The 22405-nt window shown below is 52.5% G+C and overlaps 1 protein-coding gene and 1 long non-coding RNA gene across 2 annotated transcripts; one reads left to right on the top strand and one right to left on the bottom strand.

Annotated features, from left to right (window-relative positions):
- Window positions 1-548: 548 nt before the first annotated feature.
- LOC133142846 (glutamate receptor ionotropic, delta-1-like) lies at window positions 549-20518 on the top strand. The gene is made up of 18 exons (XM_061264444.1): window positions 549-934; window positions 2593-2748; window positions 9307-9591; window positions 11268-11473; window positions 12436-12489; window positions 13960-14133; window positions 14247-14408; window positions 14478-14597; window positions 15744-15845; window positions 15962-16084; window positions 16143-16217; window positions 16300-16642; window positions 16787-16916; window positions 17294-17489; window positions 17549-17715; window positions 17995-18241; window positions 18839-18971; window positions 19116-20518. The coding sequence occupies exons 1-18, from the start codon at window positions 847-849 to the stop codon at window positions 19517-19519; spliced, it is 3165 nt and encodes a 1054-aa protein (XP_061120428.1). The 5' UTR covers window positions 549-846; the 3' UTR covers window positions 19520-20518.
- LOC133142847 (uncharacterized) lies at window positions 19865-20644 on the bottom strand. Its single transcript, XR_009710287.1, has 2 exons — window positions 20340-20644; window positions 19865-20166 (listed from the first exon to the last, which is right to left on the bottom strand). It is a non-coding gene; the product is annotated as an uncharacterized LOC133142847 (long non-coding RNA).
- Between the last annotated feature and the right edge of the window lie 1761 nt (window positions 20645-22405).

The raw sequence follows: 22405 nt of genomic DNA, 5'->3' as shown, positions 1-22405 counted from the left end.
CAAATTGGATTGTTTTTAAGTCGGTTGTTTTAACAATGTATTAGCCTGTGGCCAGCAGAGGGAGCAAGGCTCCACAAATCGCCAACAGCGTGTGAGCGCGTTGCTGTAAAGTTGACACAGTGAACTGGTTCATAGTATATGAGGAAGGTGTCAAAGGTCACGCGATGACATCAGCTCCCCCTGGAAGATGATGATTCCGTTTTTTGTTGTCATGGTAACCACTTCCTTCCAAGTAGGATTTTTATTTTTTTGGGCCAACATTGGAGTGGTCGCCATCCAAGCATAAGTCACACAAACATTGAACGGACTCAACAGTGAACCCAGACTGGACCCCTGCAGAACTAAGCTGCTCTCAAGGAGCATGGTTGCTAATGCACCTTTCCGTTGTCCCCCGCCACTGGCTTGCGACCAGTCACGGGATCACTGCTCAAAGTCAGTGAGAGAGAGAGACAGAGAGACAGAGAGAGAAAGGACAACGCTAGAAAAAGAGCGTCTGCGTGCAGAGCCCCCTTCCCTTCCCGCTCTCACTCGTCAGTGTAGCAAAGGCGCAGCGTGCGGAGCAGAGCTCTTGCCTGCGCCTCCTCCTCCTTCTCCTCTTCATCCTGGTGGCTCAGCTGCTTTTCTTCCTCCGCAGTCCTGAAGCTGCTTCTCCTTCTCGTTGTCCTCTTTCGTCACCTTCTTCTTGTTGCTCTTTTTTTCCTCCCACTCGCTGCAGGCTCACTTTGGATCGCTTTCCTTTTTCTGCCCGCTTTTGCCTTTTTTTCTCTTGGTCTTGTTTTTGCGCACTGAGGACGCGGCGACGGCTGGCGTCGGCGTGCCTGCGTGCGCGCGGGCGTGCACGCGGCCATGGCTCCCCGCATGCTGCTTGCGCTGCGCGCGTGCTTGCTGCTGTTTCAGGGAGCGACGCTGCACGCCGACTCCATCATTCACATCGGTAAGGCATCCGATAGCTCCCTTTTGTCTGTTGTTTTTTTTTGGGGGGGGGCTTGTGATACGGTCCTGATGCTGCCTAGCGAAGGGGGGGGGGGGGGGCGTTTGACGGGGTGCTGAATGCCCCTTCACTGGTGCGCGATGAGGAAGACAAGCTGTTGCTCATTCATTGACGGGACAGTCGGCTTCATTCAAAGCATGCATGGCGACCTTCGTGGAATCTAAACATGGAAAGAGTGCGGCGTGTTGACGTTGGAGTGGGTGCAAACGTCAAACATAGGATGCAAAGCCCTGACCTGGCACCTTTAAGTGTTAAATGGGCAGCTCGGGGCATTGCGGCTCGACGAAGCACGGCAACTGGCTGTGCCGAGCTGAAATGTGCTGATCTGAAATGTGACGTGTGTCAAATATGAGGCGCAGGCGGACAGAAATGGCGTGAACCTAAAATCTGATGTCAAGTGCAGGACGTTGGGCGCATTCGTGATGACGGAAGTCCAGTGGGCATCGTTCTGTCAGAAGTCACGTGATGAGGTGCAGAGGTTTCTCGTTGTCATGGGAACCGCTGCCTCTTGTTTAGGCAAGCAAACGTTGTTGTGAGCTGATGACAATGATTAGTAACGCTCATTGCCTACCGTGGACGGGTCACCGCGGACGGGTCACCGCATCTGGCGGAACCGACTCTTCCACTACTTTTACTCAAATAACTCAACTTTTTGGATGAGTCTTAATTGTCGTAAGGTCACAGGGCACATGAGGACGAAGAACGAAGCCGTCCTTCCTCCATGTCTCTCTCTCTTTTGGCCGAGTGAGCGAAGCGAGACTTTGAGCGGGACGTGCGCCACATCTTAAGCCGCCCATGACAAAGAGGACAAACGGCCACTGTTGGCGCCTGGCGAGATGCTCGCGCGCACTTTGTCATCAAACGCACTTTGAAAAAGGGGCGGGGTTTGCACGGAAAGCGCCGCCACGGGCGACGCGCGCCGATCTGGTTTGCTGCGGCAAGTGGAGCTGGAAGGGAAGCCGGCGAGGCATCAAGCGCCCACCACAAAGCGCCCATTTGTCAGTCACGTGATGCTGCCCTGCCAGTGATGACATCGCACTTGGCCACTTATAAACCCAGTGCTGAAACACACACACACACCAGTGAGGAGGAAAAAAACCAAGAGTCAGGTGTCAAGCCAATGGGATCAAAGTCTTTGGACAAGATGGTGGCCGACGGGGATGCGTGGGACGAGAAGGAAGACGCGTTCATCTCAGTCAACGCAAGCAACATGACGATGATGTGGATGGCGGCTCATTTCCCGCTGACGGATGCCCCGTGACGGTCCATCACCGGCACCGATGCGGCGCCGTCACCCAGTTGAAGAGACGCATTTGGGCCGCCGGCTCTTGTTGAGAAAACCTCGACACAACAACAACAAAGCTCGACACAAGGACAAGACGGTGCCGTCAAGATCTGACGAGGAAGCGCCCGAAGGCGCTCGCCAGCGACCGTCAGACGGCATTTGAAGCTTCGCTCGGCGCTCGTCTGACAAATAACTGCCGAGTGACCGCAGCTGAGTCCAAAGGCTCGCGGCTAGTGTAGCTCTGGTTCTGTTGAGAGACGGGAATGTGCGGTTCTACCTATTGGGCCGTCGTGACGCTCTCTTGCATTCTCTTCAGGTGCGATCTTTGAGGAGAACGCGGCCCGGGACGACGAGGTGTTCCAGCTGGCCGTGTCGGACCTCAGCCTGAGCGATGACGTGCTGCAGAGTGAGAAGATCACGCACTCCATCAAGCTCATCCAAGCCAACAACCCTTTCCAGGCCGTGCAAGAAGGTAAGCGGCCGAGGTTCCGCTCCAAGTTCTGACGCCAGCTGGGGGTTCGCCCCCCTTTTAGCGATGCCTGTGGTTGCTTCTAGTTCTAGTTTTGCTTTTAGGAAATATCATTGTATAGCCTCGGGGTTCGGTCGTAGTCTCGACTTTGCTTTTACTTCTGGTTCTGGTTCTATCTGTGTACCGACCTTGCCCCCCCCCCCCCTCGCTAATAAGCCGCTTTGTTTGACCAAGATGCTGGTTAATAGTCGGACTAACGAGGCCAATCGTCAAAGTGTTATTCATGTGCCACCCTGCCCAATTAGGTTCAATTAGTAGAAAAGTGAAATCTTTCTTTCCCTGCCAGCGCTTGTTGTCCAGCTTAGCACGTTCCCACATTTCTCTTTTTCCTCCTTAATGAGCGTGCCCCCTCCTAAACCTCAAACACAATATTCTCGATGTTTGGAGAGCAGGCGGTATTGGCGCGCGTCAATGTAAACAGGGCTCAATATTGTCTTGTAGGAGCGATGCAAAATGGATGACACCACCGTGCCAGCGTGCAGGGGCAAAATGATTTGGCTGCAAAGTAGCACCTTGCAAACAGCCCGCGGCTGGAGCAACTCCGAGAACGTGGCCTGACCTGATTTTGACAGCCGCGAGCGCCGCGAGTGCTGCGTGACTCCTCAACTTTGAGGTGGCGGAATCTAAAGCGTCAATCTCGGCGGAAGGTCTGAAAATGTCGCTCGGTAGGACGCCGCGTCCCACTTTCCGCTCCCGGTTCGCTCGCGGCGGTCGTTTGCGTCCACTCCCGGCCGGCCGCCTCTCGAGCTGAGAGGACTCGGGCACCTGACGAGTAGCACGGCACGCGTGTCGCGGCGCCACGCAACTCCCTGAAGAAACGCAAGAAATGAAAGCTGGCGTGCCCGGCTAATAAGGACTTGTGTCGCTTTGATGCCCCATTGATGAATTATGAAGAAGCTTTGGCCGCCGCCTCGTTGAGCGTGCCGCAAAACGCCGCTGCTGCTTCGTCACGCCATCGTCGCGCACAAAAGAAGGAAAACACGTGGCGGCGTGTTATATCCAGTGAGCGTTACCATGGCGATTTCAGACGACGTTCGGTACCCAAAACACCAGTCAGAGTGTTGCCTGCACAAAGCAGAGGGAGCATTTGGTCCTGGATGTACAAGAAGAAAACGGGGTCCGACGTTCAGGCCCAGTACCCGCTCGGGAGCGGCCAAAAGGTAACCAGAGCCAAGCGGGCGCCGTTCCCGGCGCACATGCTGCCTCCCCTCCTCGGCTTGGCCCATCACGGGCCTTGCCGAGCGGAAGCGACAAGCCCCGGCAAGTCATTATCGGAATGTCCGGAGTGATCCGTCAAAACGCGCTGGCAGGAAGGAAGTTAGGTGAGGAGAAGATGGCTCGCTCGGACAGTCCGACGTGATGTGACATCACACGTCCAAGCCGTCATATGGCTCAAAACACTCAACTCGTCTCTTTCCATTCAAATGAAAGAAAAAGACACAAATCCATTCCAGCAAAAAAACAAAACAAAAGGACCAGTTTGTAATGTGTTAACAAGCCGCCAAAACGAAGGCTTGTGCATGCGTGCTGTCCGAGCCATGCATGACTGTTTAGTCTGTTACCATGGTGATGTCGCCATGGAGATGAGACCTGGTGAGGCGGAGGAAGGGAGGTAGCACTTTTAAACATCATTATTTCTTAGCCTGTAATTAAGAGTACAAATTGCACAGTCTCATGTCATGAATTGGTGTTAACAGCGCTTGGTTGTTGAAAAACAACCTCTGGTGAAACGCTAATGCTAATTGCCACTTCTGATGCATTAGCAAGCTAGCTGCTTTGCGCCTGAGGTTAGATGCTCTGTCATCTGCAAATCAAGCCCTCAAGGGTACAACTCAGGACAGTGTGTGTGTGTTTTTTTTGCTGACATCTGCAAAGTCTCTCAATGCTAATGGACAGCGTCATCACACTCTGGTGTGATTGGATAACAGATAGTGTGTGCGTGTACACGCGGACACACACACACACGTAGTCTGCTACTACATCCTAAATAAGCTGCGGGTGTATGTCTAAAAAGATTGGTCGCAAGGAAAAGGAGACCAACGTTTGTCCTCCAGATGGAAATGGCACCCATCCCGCCCGATTTAATTTGGCCTCGGATTGGTCGCCGGTCAATGTCACAATGCACGCAGACAAAAAATGTGTCCGGTCGTCAGATAAGTTCAAGTTGTGTTCAAGGAGTGGACCGGTCGCTGCTCAATTGTTCTCGGCTGCTGTCTTCTCGCTTGTGTTTTTCCTCTTCTCGTTTGTGTTTTCGTAGGAGCACCTCATGAAATATTCACAAGGCCCTCGGGCGCCTCGGCCCGGCCCGGCCCGTCTGCTGCGGCAGTTCTCGCTCGTGCGCGCCGTCTCAACGTCGGCGACAAAAGCGCCGTGTTATCGCCGTGACGATCGGGCCCGCACGACGGGGATGGGGAGGGGAATGGTGCACGCCGACCTGGGCCGACCCCTCCATAACAAGGGGAGGGGCTGGAGTGGATGAATGGCAGGTGGCTCGACTCTTGATGCGCACGGGGGGGCAGCGGGGATGTGCCGCACGCGCTCGCTTAGCGCCGCTTTACGGGCGGACTCGTTTATCGACAAGCAGATGCCAAAAGCGTCTGGCCTTTCAATAATGCACACGTCAGGCTTTTATTGTCTTTTGTGTCACTTGCAAGCAGACGGCGTGTGTCTCCATTCATTTTGCACGCGGCCGTGCAGGCGCTGGCGGCCGTGTACTTTTGCCAAGCCGTAAGCAAAGGCACAGCCGTAATGAGATCTTTTCTACCTCTGTGCCGGCCGCTTTTGTTCATCGCCATTGTGAGCAGCACGTCAGACCGGCCGGACTAATGAGCTGAAAAGAGACACATTGAGCGGACACATTGAGCGGACACGACACCTCTTTTGTTCTCGCAAGCAGCCACTCGTTCGGTGGCTTTTATCCATTCGAGCAAACGTGATCCAAAGTTTCCCTTTGTTGTAACATCCAAGAAATGCTGGAGTGGTTGGCACTGAAGCCAAACGCACAGTGAATGAAGGACCGGTCGCACTTGATTGTGACTGAAATATACTCATTTGCAGGATCATCCAAAATAAGCAGTAAGTTGAAGGATTGCGGTGCCTTGCTTTTTTTTTGTGTGGCGCCATGGCACTTTGTTCTCTTTTATCTCGCAGCGACGCGATAAGAGAGAACACACAGGACATATTTAAGTTTATCTCGACACTAGCAAGGGGGAAAAAAAAGACCACAAAAAGTGTGACGGGGAGAAGAAAAATAGCGTAGGTTGAGCTGAATAATGAGCGTTTCTCAGACAAAAGCCCTAAATGCGTCGAAGAGCCAACGTGCGGACAAGCGAGGGAAGAAATTGAATGCAAATGGCTTGAAGGTGAGACACCCCGCCCCCATTAAAAGTAGCCAAAGGGGCCAAAGACAAAACAAAGAGTGCAATAAAATTAAATGCTAATGCTAGCCACCAAACGGCTGCCTAATGGACTGATATAGCGGCTTGTTTGTTGATGAAGAATGCAGTGCAATATGGAGCAGCCCTTATTCCTTTTCCCTGGACTTGTCTTCATCACCTTCATATTCTCCAACAACACCATGCCATGGAGCTACTCTCGCTAATTTTGGGAGTCAAATGAATGAGAAATTCAATCTTGATTTATTTAAAAGCAATCTCTCAAATGTGACAGCTGAAAGCTGTACTTTTTAAAACATGGCCTTAAATAATTCAATTTCAATCATTTATTGAAAGAAATCCGACCCAGCTTTGACACTGCGGCTTTTCTCACCGCATTCTCGTGACGTGATCACGTGTGCATGTTACCTTTCATGTGTTTACATGCTAGCATTCACGTTGCCCACTTCAGCCGGGAGCTGTTATTGGATGTCAGCGTTAAGCCGCCGACTTGGCCGCACTGAAGGCGACAAAATGGCGTCAAGCTTGGCGGGAAGCCGCCATCGTTTTTGTCGCCGCCATCGAGACCAACCGATGGGCTCGCGGCAACTCCTAATGGCCTTCGTAATCAATCGGCTGTCGTTTTGCTCATTTGAAATCCAATTACCAACCGGTGCGTGTATTGATGATGATGCGGGTGTCGCTATGCGTGCGAGCGAGTGAGCGAGCGCCGTACCGGGAAGTTGAAAGAACGAATTTGTGTTGGCAGGGGCAATTTATTATTGCTCTTGTCTGCGTACAGAGATTGGAAAGCTCACTATCTCACTCAACCACAAACACACACACACACACGTAGTGGCTAAGGTCAATTTGGGTGTCAGTGAATGTGGATAATCTAGAAACAAGGCAAGTGGCCAGGGGACGTTTCATCCACACGCATGCCCATACGTGTGTGTGTGTTATCAGCAGCAGCCTGCTGGCCTCGCCCCAAAGTCCTTTCAGCCTCTCTACTTTCATATTTTGCCCTCATGACAAAATAAAAGCAGAGAAAGATCAAGCGCTCTTCCACAGACATGAACATGCGTGTGTGTGTGTGTGTGCGGGTGACAGCGGCCCGGAGGCTCCACCAACTTTGAATCTCTTTACTTGAGGCAGCCAAACGCCAAACGGATCATTTCATGTTCTGGCCCAATTGCGTTAGCCGTTAGTTTAGCATTTTGATGTGGCAACCAATGACAAAAGGAAGCGCCATGGGCAAGCGGCAGGCAGGCCCGAAATGTCTCTTTGAATACGACGTCTATTGTGTCCAAACGTTTGCGAATATTTTTAAACATTTTCTCGATTGCAAACGTGAAAAAAAAAAGTATATTTGAAGTGTGCTAAATGAAAGAGGCTTGGAATGATACAAGGACCAAAGAGGCCCAAAATACTCCACAAGCTCTTGAAGATGTTGACAAGTGGCGCGTAAAAATAGAAGCGGCACGGCGAGCCACGGCAAACTTTTTTTTTTTTTTTGTGCTGGCCCTTTGGAGTGCATGAAAGTGAAGCTGCACGGCCTTTTTCCTGGCCGTGGCGTGGCGTGCTGTGTCCCTACGCGGGTCGCACCTCATCAATAAGTCAACAAAAACACCAAAGGCCAAATGACAAAGAAGGAAAAGCCCGAAAGCCAGAGGAAGGCCAAAGTCGGCAGTGGCTGCGATTCTCATCACGCCCGACTTTGATCAAGTTTTTCTCTAAAATTGTGTGATTTTTCAACGAGAGCCAGAAGAAACACGACAGGCAGTTGAGGGAGGGTCACACGGTCTCCCGTTGCCATCAAAGCGGACGTCAGTCACCGCCGGTTAAATTTAGCGCACGTGCACACTCGCACACTCGCACACTTACTTATTTAGCATTTCATACCACTTGAAACCTTACTTTTTAATTTGGATACACCCTGATGGTGTTCCCCCCCCCCCCCCAAATTATTTCAAACCGCCTTTTTAAATTGCTTTTTCTGGCTAGCTATAGCAGCTAGCGTCTGCTAATGAGCTGCAGGCTCCAAGTTTGCTGAAAAGCGGCGAAGGCGTTTTGCGAGCTCCAGAAAAAGGCCGGCTCATAAAAGTGCAGCTGTCAGCGATTAGCCCAAGCGGCTAAATGACATTTGAAAAACGGAACGTCGCGCACGCATTGCAACGCAGAGCCCCACTCTTAACAAACAAGCGTCGCGTGCAAACATGTCACTTCTGCTCTTGCTCACGGACACCAGGCAGCACTTTGTCATGTGCTTCCCGCGAAACACAAACCGCTGCCAGTCAGACTTTGCGCTAGCTCCTTTACCGCCAACTTACCATTTTGTTAGCGGGCAATACTTTGACTTTTCATTTGCTATTGTAATCTCTCCCGTCCGCTGCGGCAGCAACAGCGGCAGCAGCGGCAGCAGCCATAAAAAGAAGACATGAATACATAAAGAGCCAAGAGGCCGTCGCTGTGCGTGTGTGCTCCTTGTGTGGCTGCTTTGTCGCATGCAAAAAAGCCAAAAGAGCGAGACAATTTGATGTTTGACATTTGAAGAGCACCATTTCAGTGGCCGCAGCTCGCAAATTATCAAAAGGCCGCTCAGTCAGATAGCTAGCGCATTGTTTTGCTGCAGTCCTTTGAGTGCCCTCCGTCTGTGTGTGCGCGTGTGTGTGTGGTGCAGTATGCAGATATGCCCCCTGTTGTGTACAAATGAACTACAACTCTTTGCTTTGTCCATGGCTGCTCTCCACGCCTGTGCGTGAGTCGTCATGAGGTGGTGATTAACAGCTGTGAGCTTCAACTAGACTTGAGAATCATCACCTTGTCATTCCATCTCTGCCATTTCACTTCTTATTGGCTCAAGCGGCATCTTCATAGAGCGCTCGCTCTCGTCAGCGACGGGCCGGCTGACCTTGATCCGTCTGGCTGGGAAGACCTTTTGGCCCGGCGTGTCCGTCCGTGTGAGGGCCGAGCGAGACGTTACACAACCGAGCGAGCGTCTGCGTGCTATTTTTACATTTCTTGTGTTCCAATAGATGTTTAGACTGACTCTAAGAAAATGTGGGGATCAACATTTAGTTCATGCTTGCGCACCTTTGTTTTGTTTTGTGTGTCGGGCCGCACGCAGCCTGCGAGCTGATGAACCAAGGCATCCTGGCACTGGTGACGTCCACGGGCTGCGCCTCGGCCAGCGCGCTGCAGTCCCTGACGGACGCTATGCACATCCCGCACGTGTACGTGCAGAGGAACGGCGGCGGCTCGCCCAGGACCTCGTGCCAGCTCAACCCCAGTCCGGGAGGGCGCGGGTACACGTTGGCGGCCCGCCCGCCTGTGCGCCTCAATGACGTCATGCTGACACTGGTGGAAGAGCTGCGCTGGCAGAAATTCATCGTCTTCTACGACATCGAGTACGGTACGTGACGGGCGCCGTGGATCTCCGAGCGGGCCAAATTTGAGCCTGAGCGTGACGGCCGGCGCAGTTGAGAGGAAATCTCACGCATGAACGTACTGCCTTGCACTTTGGGAAAAACGCCTTTCGCCAGCTGCCGGTTGCATCATCCTGGGGACGGCGCCGAGGCGCTCATGTGAAGGGCGCTCGCTCGCCCTCTGCCGCCAGCGTGTCAGATGCTTGTGGCCTCCCTCGTGCACTCTTGAGTTGGAGTGTTCTCGCTCCTTCGTGTTAGTTGGGAGTGGACTTGGCGACTGGACTATAGCAGACTTGACTTGCTGTGTACGTGTCTTGATTTTTTTCAAAGCAGCCTTTTGTTTTCAAGGATTTTGCCGTGGCTTTTTCAAGCGCACTTGAAATAAGAGCGAGGCTCCCTCATGCACGGAGCTGGTCGAGCCGGTCGAACCACGCGCCACGCTACATCTTCATAAATGTATTCAGCACATTAGCCTGACGTAGCGTCACGCTAACGCGCCAAGACGGCCGCGCCCGTCCATCGGGATGAGCGGAGATGGATGAAAGTCTCGCTTTGGAATCGCCGGGCTCTCGCTTGCTCGCTCGCCTGGCTCTCGCTCGCTTGCTCGCCTTTCGTGTCTTGCGACGCTCAAGGTGAAGAGCGCGAGGAGACGGGACGTCAATTAGCGGCACGCTGGCCTTAATTGAAGCCCACCAGCCAATTAAATCACCGTGAGGAGAAGATGGCAAGAGCATGCACTCGAAAGAAGCGACCCTCCGTTCGTTGCCGCCCTCCAGTAGAGGGCGGCGCCAATCTGCTTTCCGGCGCTGACCTTTTAATGGAATGCTTTACGTGTTAGCGGCCCTCGCAAACAACCCTGCCACTAAAGTTCACGCATGCAGGTAATTCTTGTTTAATTGTCTTTGGGACCAAGGAGACAGACAATTGGCCTGCGTGTGCGTGCACGAGTCCAAACGTCAAATCAGCAGCTTGCAATTGAATGAGGGAACTGGCAGGTCGCCATTTCGCGTTATGATGTTGAGCAACCTGTGATGTCCTAGCGACGGCGACATCACAGCAGATGAAAGTGGAACAACCGCAGTGGGTTGTTGGCGTCAGCTTGTAGGCCGGGCACCTCGGCGGGCAGCTTGACTGACGGCTGACAGGTGTCTTATCGCCTCGCTTGTCCCCCGCTCGGCTGAGAGGTCGAGCCGATCGACGCCGACAAGCCGATGGGGTCGGTGGCCTCAAATCTCCTCTGACGTCCTTCTTTGCATGATGGAAGACAACTAGCGTGACCCAAACGCAACGCTGCTACTTGCTAGACAGATGACTGACAATTTATTGCTGAATTCATGGGTCTACCAAATGAGGTGGCCACCATGGCAAAATCTGAAAATCTGATTTTAGCAGGCATGAAGGTCACGCGGCAAGCGCTGTGCATTTGCCCACCGGAGCATTTGATTTACGTCGGGTCTGAGACGCACAGAGGAACGAGATGGAGGACGGTCGCGATGCGCCACCGACACGACGTCAATCCCGTGCTGATTTTCGTGGTGCACAACGACAAGACAAGATTGGACCGGACGTTTGCGCGGGTCTTGATGGACAGAAGATACACGAATGATGGATAGATTCCGATCTCTTGGTCAATGAAAAAAAGCCTGTGCGTCTTCCATTGCAGACATGCGAGGCCTTCAGGGTTTCCTGGACCGGGCGTGTCGAGAAGGTCTGGACGTGTCTCTGCAGCGGGTGGACAAGAACATCAGTCAGGCTTTCAGCAACCTGTTCACTTCCATGAGGACGGAGGAGCTCAACCGATACCGCGACACGCTGCGCCGCGCCATCCTGCTGCTCAGCCCGCATGCCGCACACGCCTTCGTGCAGCAGGTGGGCAAAACGTGCATGTCAAATGTTTGTTGAGCGCAAGACCCATAGACATGTTGCTGTGCGCATGCTCTAAGCCTGACAAAAATTGCGCTAACACAAATTTCAGATAGCCGTATGTGCACTTTGGAAGCTGTAGTCTGTCTTCAGCCATATTGTTTGGGAGAGTCAATCAGACACTCAGGCACCACGCGCATGCACACATTGGCACCAAACACAGGCACAATGTTAGATGTATATTCGTAGGAGCAGGATAGAAGATGCCTCAGGGTGGTGACAAGACACACACACACACACACACACAATGTTGCTTACAAATGGTCAGGAAGCTGGATGGCTGGTCTCTTAGCAACAGACTGCTAGAGGGGCTTGTAAGATCAGCGTAAAAATGACACCTCATCAGTCAGTCAGTGTGTCTGTGGGCACGTGCGTATCAAAGTGCATTTGTGTGCATTCACATGAATGTAAAGTCATGACTCAGCACTTTTGCCGTGGTTGTGTGTGAGTGGTTATGCATGTGTGTGTGCACGCGAATGTGAGAGTGTGTGAACGTGGTCATGACTCATGTTCTATTAATTTGTAGTCTATCAGTGATTGGCTGGTGCATGTTGCTTCCATTTCCATTGTAACAATGCAGACAATGCGCACATGCGTGCATCGGTGCGCTGAGGGCTTGGGTGGCATTAGATGTGCCGGGGTATTGTGTCATTTGCATCCACTCACAGGTGTGTTGGCTCTCCTTGTATGTATTTGTATCGCCATGGCGACCCTGATGGCCTTCCTTCCACCTGAATGCAAATGGACCGCCGCCGGCTGGCCTGATGCTTAGCAGGTTGAGAGCAGACAAACCGCAGCGACGAATCGATCGATTTGACCGAGTGTCGGGTGTCGTGACTTTTGCCGGCCGTGTGAGGCTTGTTTGCGTTTGGTGTGAAACAAATGTTCTGCTTGTGTCATGTGCGCAGGCGGTGGAAACCAATCTGGCCTCCAAGGACAGCCACTGGGTATTTGTCAACGAGGTACGTCCTTTTATGACATCATCAACGCCGTTGCGGTCACGCGGTGATTTTTCTCGCCGTCTGCTCTGCTTTGATATTGCAAGCGTCAATGTTTGCAGTCAATTAACAGTGTCAATGAGCGTGTTAGCGTGTGCGTGTTTTGCCACACACTGCGGGCAGAATCCCCCTTTTGCGACCACAGCTTCAAAGTGACGCTTTAACTAATCACACGGAGCGTTTGCTAATGAACATGAAGAGTGAACGCTCCCCCCGAGACATTTCAGAGGCTTTGCATTTCTTCATGAAAATTCTTGGAAATAAAAAAATCAAAACAAGGTTGACTGATAGCAATGGGGAGCAAAACGCTGAGCATTCTGAGTGTAACACGCTAATGCTGGAGCTTTAAAAGTAGCAACAATGACCATGCTAAACCAAAGAGATAAAGCCTTTGAACAGAGCCTTGAGGAATGCCTTTGGGTCAAGTCATCCAATTTTGCTCAACGTCTGATTGATGACTGCAGTCTTTGTGTGCTGAGCTCTGCTAACAAATTGACACAATTGAAAGGATCCCAAAGTGTAACGTAGCTTCCAAAGCAACTATTTTAGGAGACCCCTAACCACCTCCGAGTGACCAGCGTGAGGCTTTGAAGTGCTAATGAGATAATTAGTGGACAAAAGGTAACTCGCCGGGCTCCTGAGCCACCCGCGTCCACTCGCTCATCCGTCTTCCTCCGCTCGCCTTTCAACCGCCAACGCCTGCAGGGGAGAACAATCGCTAACTCAAAGGGGAGCGGGATTAAGAGGTGAATGTCTCTTTCATCAACAATTAGCTGCACAATAGTGGCATAAACCGAAAAAATAACATGTCTGCCATATTTGACGAACAAACTGTGACCCCCCCCTTGCAAAAAAAATGTTGCAGTGATTTTGTTGCGTGTTAATAGTCACAGCACATCACCACATCAAAGCATCAACACGTTACGCTCGAGTGCGTTCGGCCCAAAACTGCCCGCCTTTTATTTTCCTCGAGATGAGCCAAACACATTAGCTTCCATTTGCTGCAGCCAAATGGATGCTAATGCGCCCATTTGCTTTTTTTTTTTTTCACGCTGCGAGAAATGCACTCCATCCATAGTGTATCTGTGTATGTGCACGTCAAGCTACATGCTAGCCTGCCGCGAGCCTTGGTGCGCGTCACATCTGGCTTGTCTTCATTATTTGAGGCCTCCTCAAGTCTTTTACTCTTCAAGAACCACTCAGATCCATTTACGAGCGGCGCGTGTGCTCAAAGGGACCAAACTCATGGATTTTTTCCACGAGGAAATCTTTTATTGAGTTTTCAGTGATGCGGCTGAGGTTTGCTAGATGATAAAAAAAAAAAATCCATATTTGTATTCCGGTGGCTGTGAAGAGGTTCAGCCTCGGGCTCACGTCACGTGACTTGCGTACGCTTTGCAAGGCATTTAACCAAACATCTTCCGACCGCTGCAGGAAATCAGCGACGCTGAGGTCCTGGAGCTTACCGACGGCGCGCCGGGGCGCATGACGGTCGTCCGGCAGATTTTCCCGCTGTGGAAAGACGGCGGCGCTCGATGCGTCAGACACAACCATCGCATCTCGTCGCTGCTGTGCAACCCTCGGGAAGGCTACCTGCACAACCTGGAGGTAACGGCTAAGTTGGCTTTTGTCTGAAAATGTAGCTGGATCCCCTTCGGCCTCCATGCAGAGCACAAGCTGTGGCCCTCAAAGGCACCTTCCTCCCTTTGGTGTCCCGCCAGGTCTCCAACCTGTACCTGTACGACAGCGTGCTGATGCTAGCCAACGCTTTCTACAGGAAGCTGGAGGACAGGAAGTGGCACAGCATGGCCAGCCTCAACTGCATCAGGAAGTCCACCAAGCCCTGGAACGGAGGCTGGTCCATGCTGGAGACCATCCGGAAGGTTGGTGACCGAGTGTTTCTTGTGTGTTGAACGTTAAGCGCTACAGTTGAACTTGTGCTGTGTCGCCAGGGCAACATCACGGGGCTGACGGGCACCATGGACTTCAAGGATGCCGGGGCCAACGCGCACGTCCACTTTGAGATCCTAGGCTCCAGTTTCGGCGAGACCTTCAGCAAGGACATCAAGCGGGTGAGCCGACCCAGGCGCTAAAGTGTTTGGTTGCTCAAAAGTCACAGCGCCGCCAAGTGGTGGATGTGACACATTCCACATTCTCACGCACACACACTTATGCATTCTACTACTTAGTATGAATGCGCACATGCATTTTCATTGCTGCTTGCTTTCATTAAACACGCACGTGTAATTGACACCCTGTCTCATACGCATGCAAAGGCATTTCAGGGATTTAGCATCTTGTGGGGTCCACGTGTCAGCACGCACGCACACACACGCAAGGTTGCTGCAGTAATGAAGATTTAATCATCTGGCCTCTCACTTTGAGTTATGAGTCCCTGTGTACTTTGTAATGGCCGCGGTCTTCACGCATACACGCACACACGCGCACTTAATGGAGCACTCACGAAAACACACACACATGCACAAAGACAGATTGTCGTTATTAGCATGCCGCTGCTCGGTTCATGTGGCCTCATTAATATGCATGCGCATTAAAATGTTCACGCTCATTAATATGCATGCTGATTAAGATGTCAGCCTGTGGTCAGATGGCTTGATTAAATCCAGTAGCTCGCCACTCATTTGTTGTGCTCCTTTGGACTTGTGCAGATGAAGCGCGTCCTAATCAATCACGCCGATCGGATTGGGAAGGTTTGGGCCTTGAACCTTCTGAGCGGCAACAATGTGGCTGTGAGGAGTTAGCTGCATGTCTGTCTTTTGGCCCGGCGCGGGCGGGCGTCGCTTTGGCGCTGCCATCTCATCTCGGCTAGCGTGTTTTGGCTAATTAGGGCTGGTCGCCTTGCACTCATCTTAACATCGGTCGGCGCGGTCATTAAGGAACAATAACGGCCGCGCGAGCGCCGACTGCATTAGCAAACGAGGCTAATTAGCTCCCTTCGCACCACGTTGCCATCGACAGCGGCGCGCGCCCCGCTTATTAGCCGCGGTGGCTAATGCGCACTTTGTTATCTTTTCTTGCCAGTGATCACAATGGAGACAAAGAGCACCAAAAGGCTAATGGCGCCCACGTCACTGGCACAAACTTTGAAACGCCGTCAAATGAATAGCGGGAATTTTGCCAACTTGTCGCCATGGCTACGGCCGTGCGTTTGAATGCTGGCCGCTGCTGACCTCCTGTCTTGTTTTTCCTCTGGGCAGTTGGCCACGTGGGACCCGGTGCGCGGCCTGAACGGTAGTTTGAAGGAGAGCCGCATCGAGAGCGGCATGCAGGGAGTCACCGTCAAAGTGGTCACCCTGCTGGTACGCACTTCATTTTATCCAATGCACTCGTCAAACACAACCACAAAGACAAGCAAAAATTCACACCTCATCCCAATAGTTGTCGTAAATGTTGACCCGAGCGACCGTTTTGGCAGGAGGACCCGTTTGTGATGGTCGCAGAGAACATCCTGGGCCAGCCCAAACGCTACAAAGGCTTCTCCATTGACGTGCTGGACGCTTTGGCCAAAAACCTGGGCTTCAAGTATGAGATCTACCAGGTGAGCGCCCCTCCTCACTGACTCTACACTTTCTGAAATGTTAATGGTGGTCCCGCAGGTGTCGGATAGCAAATACGGGTCTCAGCTTTCCAACGGCTCCTGGAATGGGATGATCGGCGACCTGATCAACAAGGTGAAGCCCTCGATGCCGGCGATGGCGTCCGGCCATCTTTTGCCGTGGGCAAATAGCAAGCGTAAATGTTGTGTTGGCGCAGAGAGCCGACCTGGCCGTGTCGGCCATCACCATCACGCCGGAGCGCGAGAACGTGGTGGACTTCAGCAAGCGCTACCTGGACTACAGCGTGGGGATCCTGCTGAGGAAGCCCGAAGAGAAGATCAACATCTTCTCGCTCTTTGTGCCTTTCGACTTGGCCGTGTGGGCCTGCATCGCTGCCGCCGTCCCGCTGGTGGGCGTCCTCATCTTCCTGCTCAACCGGCTGCAGGCGCTGCGCTCGTCGGCTGCCCGCAACGCGCCGGCGGGCCAGCCTGCCGAAGGTTCGGTCGCCGGATCCCTGCATGGCGCCGTCTGGATCGTCTACGGGGCTTTTGTGCAGCAAGGTCAGCTCCGTTTGTCTGTCCTGGTGCGCTTTTTCCACCATCAAGCGCCGTAACCAAATCTGTCATTGGTGGGGGCGGTGCCATAAAGAAAAGCCATAACATGTGCCTCCCCTCACTGAGCTTGGCCCGCCCGTGTGTTTGCAGGCGGCGAAGGCGCGGTGGCGCTGAGGATCGTCATGGGCAGCTGGTGGCTCTTCACGCTCATCGTATGCTCGTCGTACACGGCTAACTTGGCGGCGTACTTGACCGTGTCCCGCATGGACCACGCCATACGGTAAGCGCCTCCTTGGCCCTCTTGCAATGGCAACCCAAACTCACTGCTGAACATGCACAAATCCACAGCAGGAGCTCCTAAATGGAACGGACTGCAAAGTTTGAAGAAAAAAGAAACAAGCCCCCCGGCGTAAGATGATTCATATGAAATTGAGCAGATGCAAAAAAGTGAAGAGGAAGTGCTTCTCCGTTTTGGCTTGACGCAGCAATTGTGGCTGGCGTGCCGCTTGGACACGGGAGACCTTTGCTTACCTAGTCTGACTGTCCCTTCCCTGGCACACGCCGGCGACCCCGCCCACCTGTCGCCTCGCGTCATAGTTATTTGTCCACCGGGTGGGCTGACGTTGATTAAGGTGTGCCGCGGTTGACCCATTGCAGGTCCTTCCAGGACTTGTCGCGGCAGATGGAGGTGGACTACGGCACGGTGAGGGACTCGGCCGTGTACGACTACTTGCGCAACAAAGGCACCAACCCGCTGGAGCAGGACGGCACCTACGCCGAGCTGTGGAGGACCGTCAGCAAGAACGGCGGCCTGGACTTCTCCGTTTCCAGCCCCTCGGAGGGCATCCGCAAGGTGGGTGTCGCCGCCGATGGCGCTCTCCCCAGAGATTGTGAGCACGTGTGTCGGCGCAGGCCAAGAAGAGCGCATACGCCTTCTTGTGGGACATGGCGGCGTTGGAGTATGCAGCGCTGACGGACGACGACTGCGCCGTCACCGTGTCGGGCAGCGGCGTCGGCAGCAAAGGCTACGGTATCGCCTTGCAGCACGGCAGTCCCTACAGGGACCTCTTCTCACAAAAGTAAGCCATCGGGTGCCAGAATGTCAACTCATCATCTTAAGCGTTGTTTTTTTGTTCCGTGTGTGGCCGTGACGACCTCAAAGATGCTCACCGCTGAGAAGGATGCAGAGCTCAGACTTTTTTCTCACATCTGAGAAAAAAGCCGCGGGGTGAAAAATGTGCCGCGTGAAAACAAGTCAAAGTCAGCCCAGCTGCCAAAAACAAGTCGACGTGTTGGTCACGCTCGACTTTGCGGGACAATTCCTGCGAGCGCTCCCTCAGAGCTTTCTTCTTTGACAGGATCCTGGAGCTGCAGGAGAAAGGCGACCTGGACGTCCTGAAGCAAAAGTGGTGGCCCCGCGCCGGGCGCTGCGACCTGAGCGGCCACGCCAGCGCGCACCCGGACGGCCGCTCGCTCAAACTGCACAGCTTCGCCGGCGTCTTCTGCATCCTGGCCGCCGGGCTGCTGCTGGCCTGCCTGGTGGCCGGCCTGGAGGCCTGGTGGGGCGGCCACGGCTGCCGCCGACGCCGCCACGCGCCCAAAGAGGTGAGCCAGCTGCCCGCCGCGCTTCGCTCCAAGGATCCCGCCCGAGCCCCGTCTGCTTCCTTTTTAATCTGCCGCCATTTTGCATGTTTTCACGGCATCATTTCACGGCACCCCTCTGCTCGCCTGAGGCCTCGCTCGTCTTTACAAGCCGCCGACGCGCCGCTCGCTCGGCTCCTTTGCGGCTTTATCCTTCCTTTTTTATTCGCCTCGTGAAACACGCTGAGGTGTCTGGGAATGTCCGACACGTCTTCGTAAAAGCCTTCCTAAGATCCCTTTTATCGCCTTTGCAAACTCCCGCGCTCATCCTAAGATCCTCGTAACGTCATCATAAAAATCGGATGTGAAGTTTGTTTGCGCGACGTCACTGGCAGATTCGGACACAAGTAGTGATTTTCCGCCACGTTGTCGCATCGACAGGCAGTTTTAGAATCTAGTTTCTGGCAAGAGCTCAGCATCGTCTTATCTTATTGTTGAGGACCTTTTTGGGTGGCGGCGGGTCACTCAAGTGGAATGCGAGTAGCCAAACGCTCATCTTGAGTGGCAGACGGCTACGTTGTCTCCTGCTGTGTTTGACGCTGGCTGTGTGCTGTCGTGCAGGTCGCTAAGGATTACGGGCTGGCTTTGGTTTCGGGTCCGTTGACTTATAGTGACTTTTCTCCGTCCGAGGGGAGGAGGGACGTTTGGCCAGACGCAGGGAGAGGCTGGCAGCCAGCGCTTGCCGTTGGCACAGGTCAGAATAGAGCCCGCCTTCATTCGACTCGTACTTCGGTGGCCGTGTTTGATTTCAAGTGCTCGGGCGTCGGCGGCGGCAAGGGCGGCGGCCATTGCACGCGTGCAAGCGACAAAAGCTCAGCCTCTGTGTCCCTCCTCGTAGGACAAGGAGGTCAACCTGGAACAGGTGCACCGGCGTATGAACAGTCTTTTGGACGAGGACTTGGTCCACAAGCAGATTCCCGGCCCCTCTATCGAGATCTCTGCGCTGGACATGGGCAGCGTGGCGCCCGGCCAGGCGGGCCTGCTGCCTCCGGGTCTCTCTGTGACCACCTTCCTGCCCAGGGAGGGGCCGCCGCCGCCGCCCGTGAGCCACCCTCACCTTGGGGGGACTCTGGGCCGGACGCCGCCCCAGCTGCCTGGCCAGCACCCTGGCAGCGGCGTGCTGGCACCCCAGCTGGTGGCCAGCATGCAGTGCAAGCACAGGGCGCCCAACGGGGGGATCTTCCGCCAGAGCCCTGGCAAGGTGGCACTCTACCAGGCCGGACCCCTCACCGCAGCCATTGATGCCACCCACAGCACCTCCATTTAGGCTGACCAGGTGTTTTTCTACCCGCCACTTGACTTTTCTGCTGCTGTAAATTGGTGTATATAACAACAAGTGGGCCCCAAATGTATTTTGAATATTCTCCACTTTTCAACTCGCATTCTACAAAATATATTGTGTATATAAGGCGTGCATATACGGATCTCAATATAGCCACCAGAAGTTTTCTAATGTTAGTCCAACACGTGACAGAAGCTAAATTTACGGTGATTGTTTTCTCGATGGCTCAAAAAAAAAGTAAGCGCTTTCCATTCGCCGCTCCGCAATTGTTTTTGAACGTCACCGTCGCCATGACGACAGACAGATTTAATCCCAATCGTTATCTTTAATCAAAGTTCATCTTGTTTCATTTCCTCCCCCTAATCAAAAAGTCAAACTTCATTAGATGCTAATGTCGGCACGGGTCAGCGCTATTTGATCTCAGGCGATGATGCTCGGCTCTGGTTGCCGTGACGACGCTGCTCCGAACACACGCAAAAAACCCAACCTTTTTTGGTCTGAATGGAGTGAAACAGACGAGAGTCGACCGTCTGGCCGCCGTTCCCGTTCCTCGCCTCCTCCATTGTGAGTCAAAGCTTCGTTGGGGCCGCTGGGCGCTTTTTCTTCACTGCCGTGTGATGGAAAAGTTTAGCTTAGCATGCTAAATGTCTGCGATCTTTCTCACTCATCACAGGCGGGCAAACGTTGAATGGCGACAGCTGGACTATTCTTTGAGGTGTGGCCTTGTCAAAGTGTTTTTTGTCCACTTTGTGGTGCGCCCACTCACAAATGTTAACGCACCTAAATTTTCCAGCCGAAGCGGTCCGGTCGCGTGCGTTCAACTTTTGCTTGGCGTCGGCTGGCTTGCTCTCGGGAGGCCGCCGCCCGCTTGTCTTTTGTGCTCCAACGGAGGACTTTAATTTATGGCCACGCCGCTCGGTGGACTTTCTTATCTTTAATAAAGAAGTATGTTTACAACACGGCAGGCTGGTCTTCTTTTGAGCGGCCTGACGTTTCCTTGCGGCTCGTCAGCTGTCCTCTGCCCTCGCGCTCACCGGCGGACGCGGCTGCTAAGTGATAACTCGGCAGATGCCGTGTGCACTGTCCTAAGGGTTCATTCTTCTTCGCTTCCTTTTTACTGCAACAGCTGTCACACGCATCTGATTTGCCGCCACCTCTGGCCACAATATGCGATGCGTGCCGACTTTTGAAATGCAATTTGAAGCTTTTTTGTGGTTCAGAGTACCAAAATGTTTAAATGTCGTCCAAAATGGATATTTGAGTTGAATAAATCCTGGACGCATCCAAATGTGTATAAATACACAAAGATATAATCATCCAGTCATACATTTATGGATCAAATTATACAAAAAAAAATAGGTCTGACAAATTACTATTGATTGATTGATTGATTGATTGATTGAATATTTATTGATCCCCAGGGGTGGGGAAATTCAGGCCCCAGCAGTATCCATACCACAGAGTGGGTATACAAAAAACACACAGATGGCATGAGCGCAACTCAATAGGCTCTCACAAGGCTGCCACACAACGGCGCCACAAAGAAAGTCAGAAAGTGCACAAGATAAAAGCCATCAAAGCAAATCAAAGCTAAAAGACAAAGGAAAAAAAAGCAACAGCGGCCACCTAGCACCCCTCAATACAAGAGAACACCCCAAAACACACAAAATAGCCTCCACGGGGTCCATCGACAGGTGTAAGGGCAGTCCAGTTCAACGGCGCCCAATGGACCGTGGTGGTGAATCGGTGAAAACATCACAAAGCAGGCAAACGTGTGAGCAGCGTCCCGGGCACCCTGTCGGGGGACGTGCAGATGGCCACCACGGGGCTAGCATGGCGAAAGTCGTCGGTTCCGACGAGCACGAGGGAGCGGACTCCCCACAGGTGTTAACCCTTGAGTGACTGAACCCTACACTCTTCCATAAGTGGGTCAAAAATGACCCATAGAATGAATGCGTTTTATGCCATTTTTTGCCATTTTGCTCAAGAATAATCATCTATATGAAGGAATTGGGAATAAAGAAAAATGACCCATATTAGAATGAATGCGTTTTACGCCATTTTTTGCCATTTTGCTCAAGAATAATCATCTATATGAAGGAATTGACAATAAAGCTGACTCTGACTATATAACATTTAGTATTATATTTACATTATTTACACAATAATTATTTAATGTCTGAAATATCTATTTTTCACTTTTCAATATTTTTGAAAAAGAAAAATTACATGGAACAATAGAAAAACTGTGAACTGTGTGGCTATGTTTTGCCTCTTTTTCTCATCACTGCCTGCAGTTCAGGCAAACTACCATCTTCTGGCTGTGATCATTGCACACAGGTACACACCTATTGCTGACCTTGCGGTCTTTTCTGCTTGGGCAGATCTGACACCTCTTCCTCTTTGGTTGGCCCAGGCTGCTACTTTCTTGTGGCTGTGTTGTGGGTTTTGTCACCCCCCACCTTTCCATTGTTTCTATAATCGGGGTTTGTAGCTGGGGGCAGCGTTCCAGCAGACTCATGTGTGGTGTGACAAGCTCCTTTGACAGCTCTTTGAGGAAGAGCCATCATGCATTGGTGATGCCACTCTTGAAATATGGGTGTTGAGGTGTGAAAAAGGTGTAGGCATTCAGGTGGCCACCTCTGCGTCAATTTTGTCGACACCTCCTTTCGTCTTATTGTGAAATGTGATCACTTCTGGGTTTTTCTCCACGCTAGTTTCATCCACTACTTTGTCGTGGTGCATTGTGCTCAGGAGCAAAACAGCTTTTCCTTTCTTCCTGACATTGCTTCCCATGGTAAGGTTCCCATTGAATCCAAACTCTGTGCTGTGAACCTCCTTGGACT

This window comes from Syngnathus typhle, linkage group LG18, assembly GCF_033458585.1.
Source record: "Syngnathus typhle isolate RoL2023-S1 ecotype Sweden linkage group LG18, RoL_Styp_1.0, whole genome shotgun sequence".
NCBI classification, from domain to species: Eukaryota; Metazoa; Chordata; class Actinopteri; order Syngnathiformes; family Syngnathidae; genus Syngnathus; species Syngnathus typhle.
Note: the sequence above shows the minus strand (reverse complement) of the source record. Positions and strands in the feature narration are given on the sequence as shown.

Excerpts from the sequence above, each read along its gene's own strand:
- LOC133142846 (XM_061264444.1), top strand. The coding sequence starts at position 847 with ATGGCTCCCCGCATGCTGCTTGCGCTGCGCGCGTGCTTGCTGCTGTTT. Across the intron at positions 935-2,592 it reads CGACTCCATCATTCACATCG|GTGCGATCTTTGAGGAGAAC; the intron begins GTAAGGCATCCG and ends CATTCTCTTCAG. Across the intron at positions 16,917-17,293 it reads CGCATGGACCACGCCATACG|GTCCTTCCAGGACTTGTCGC; the intron begins GTAAGCGCCTCC and ends GACCCATTGCAG.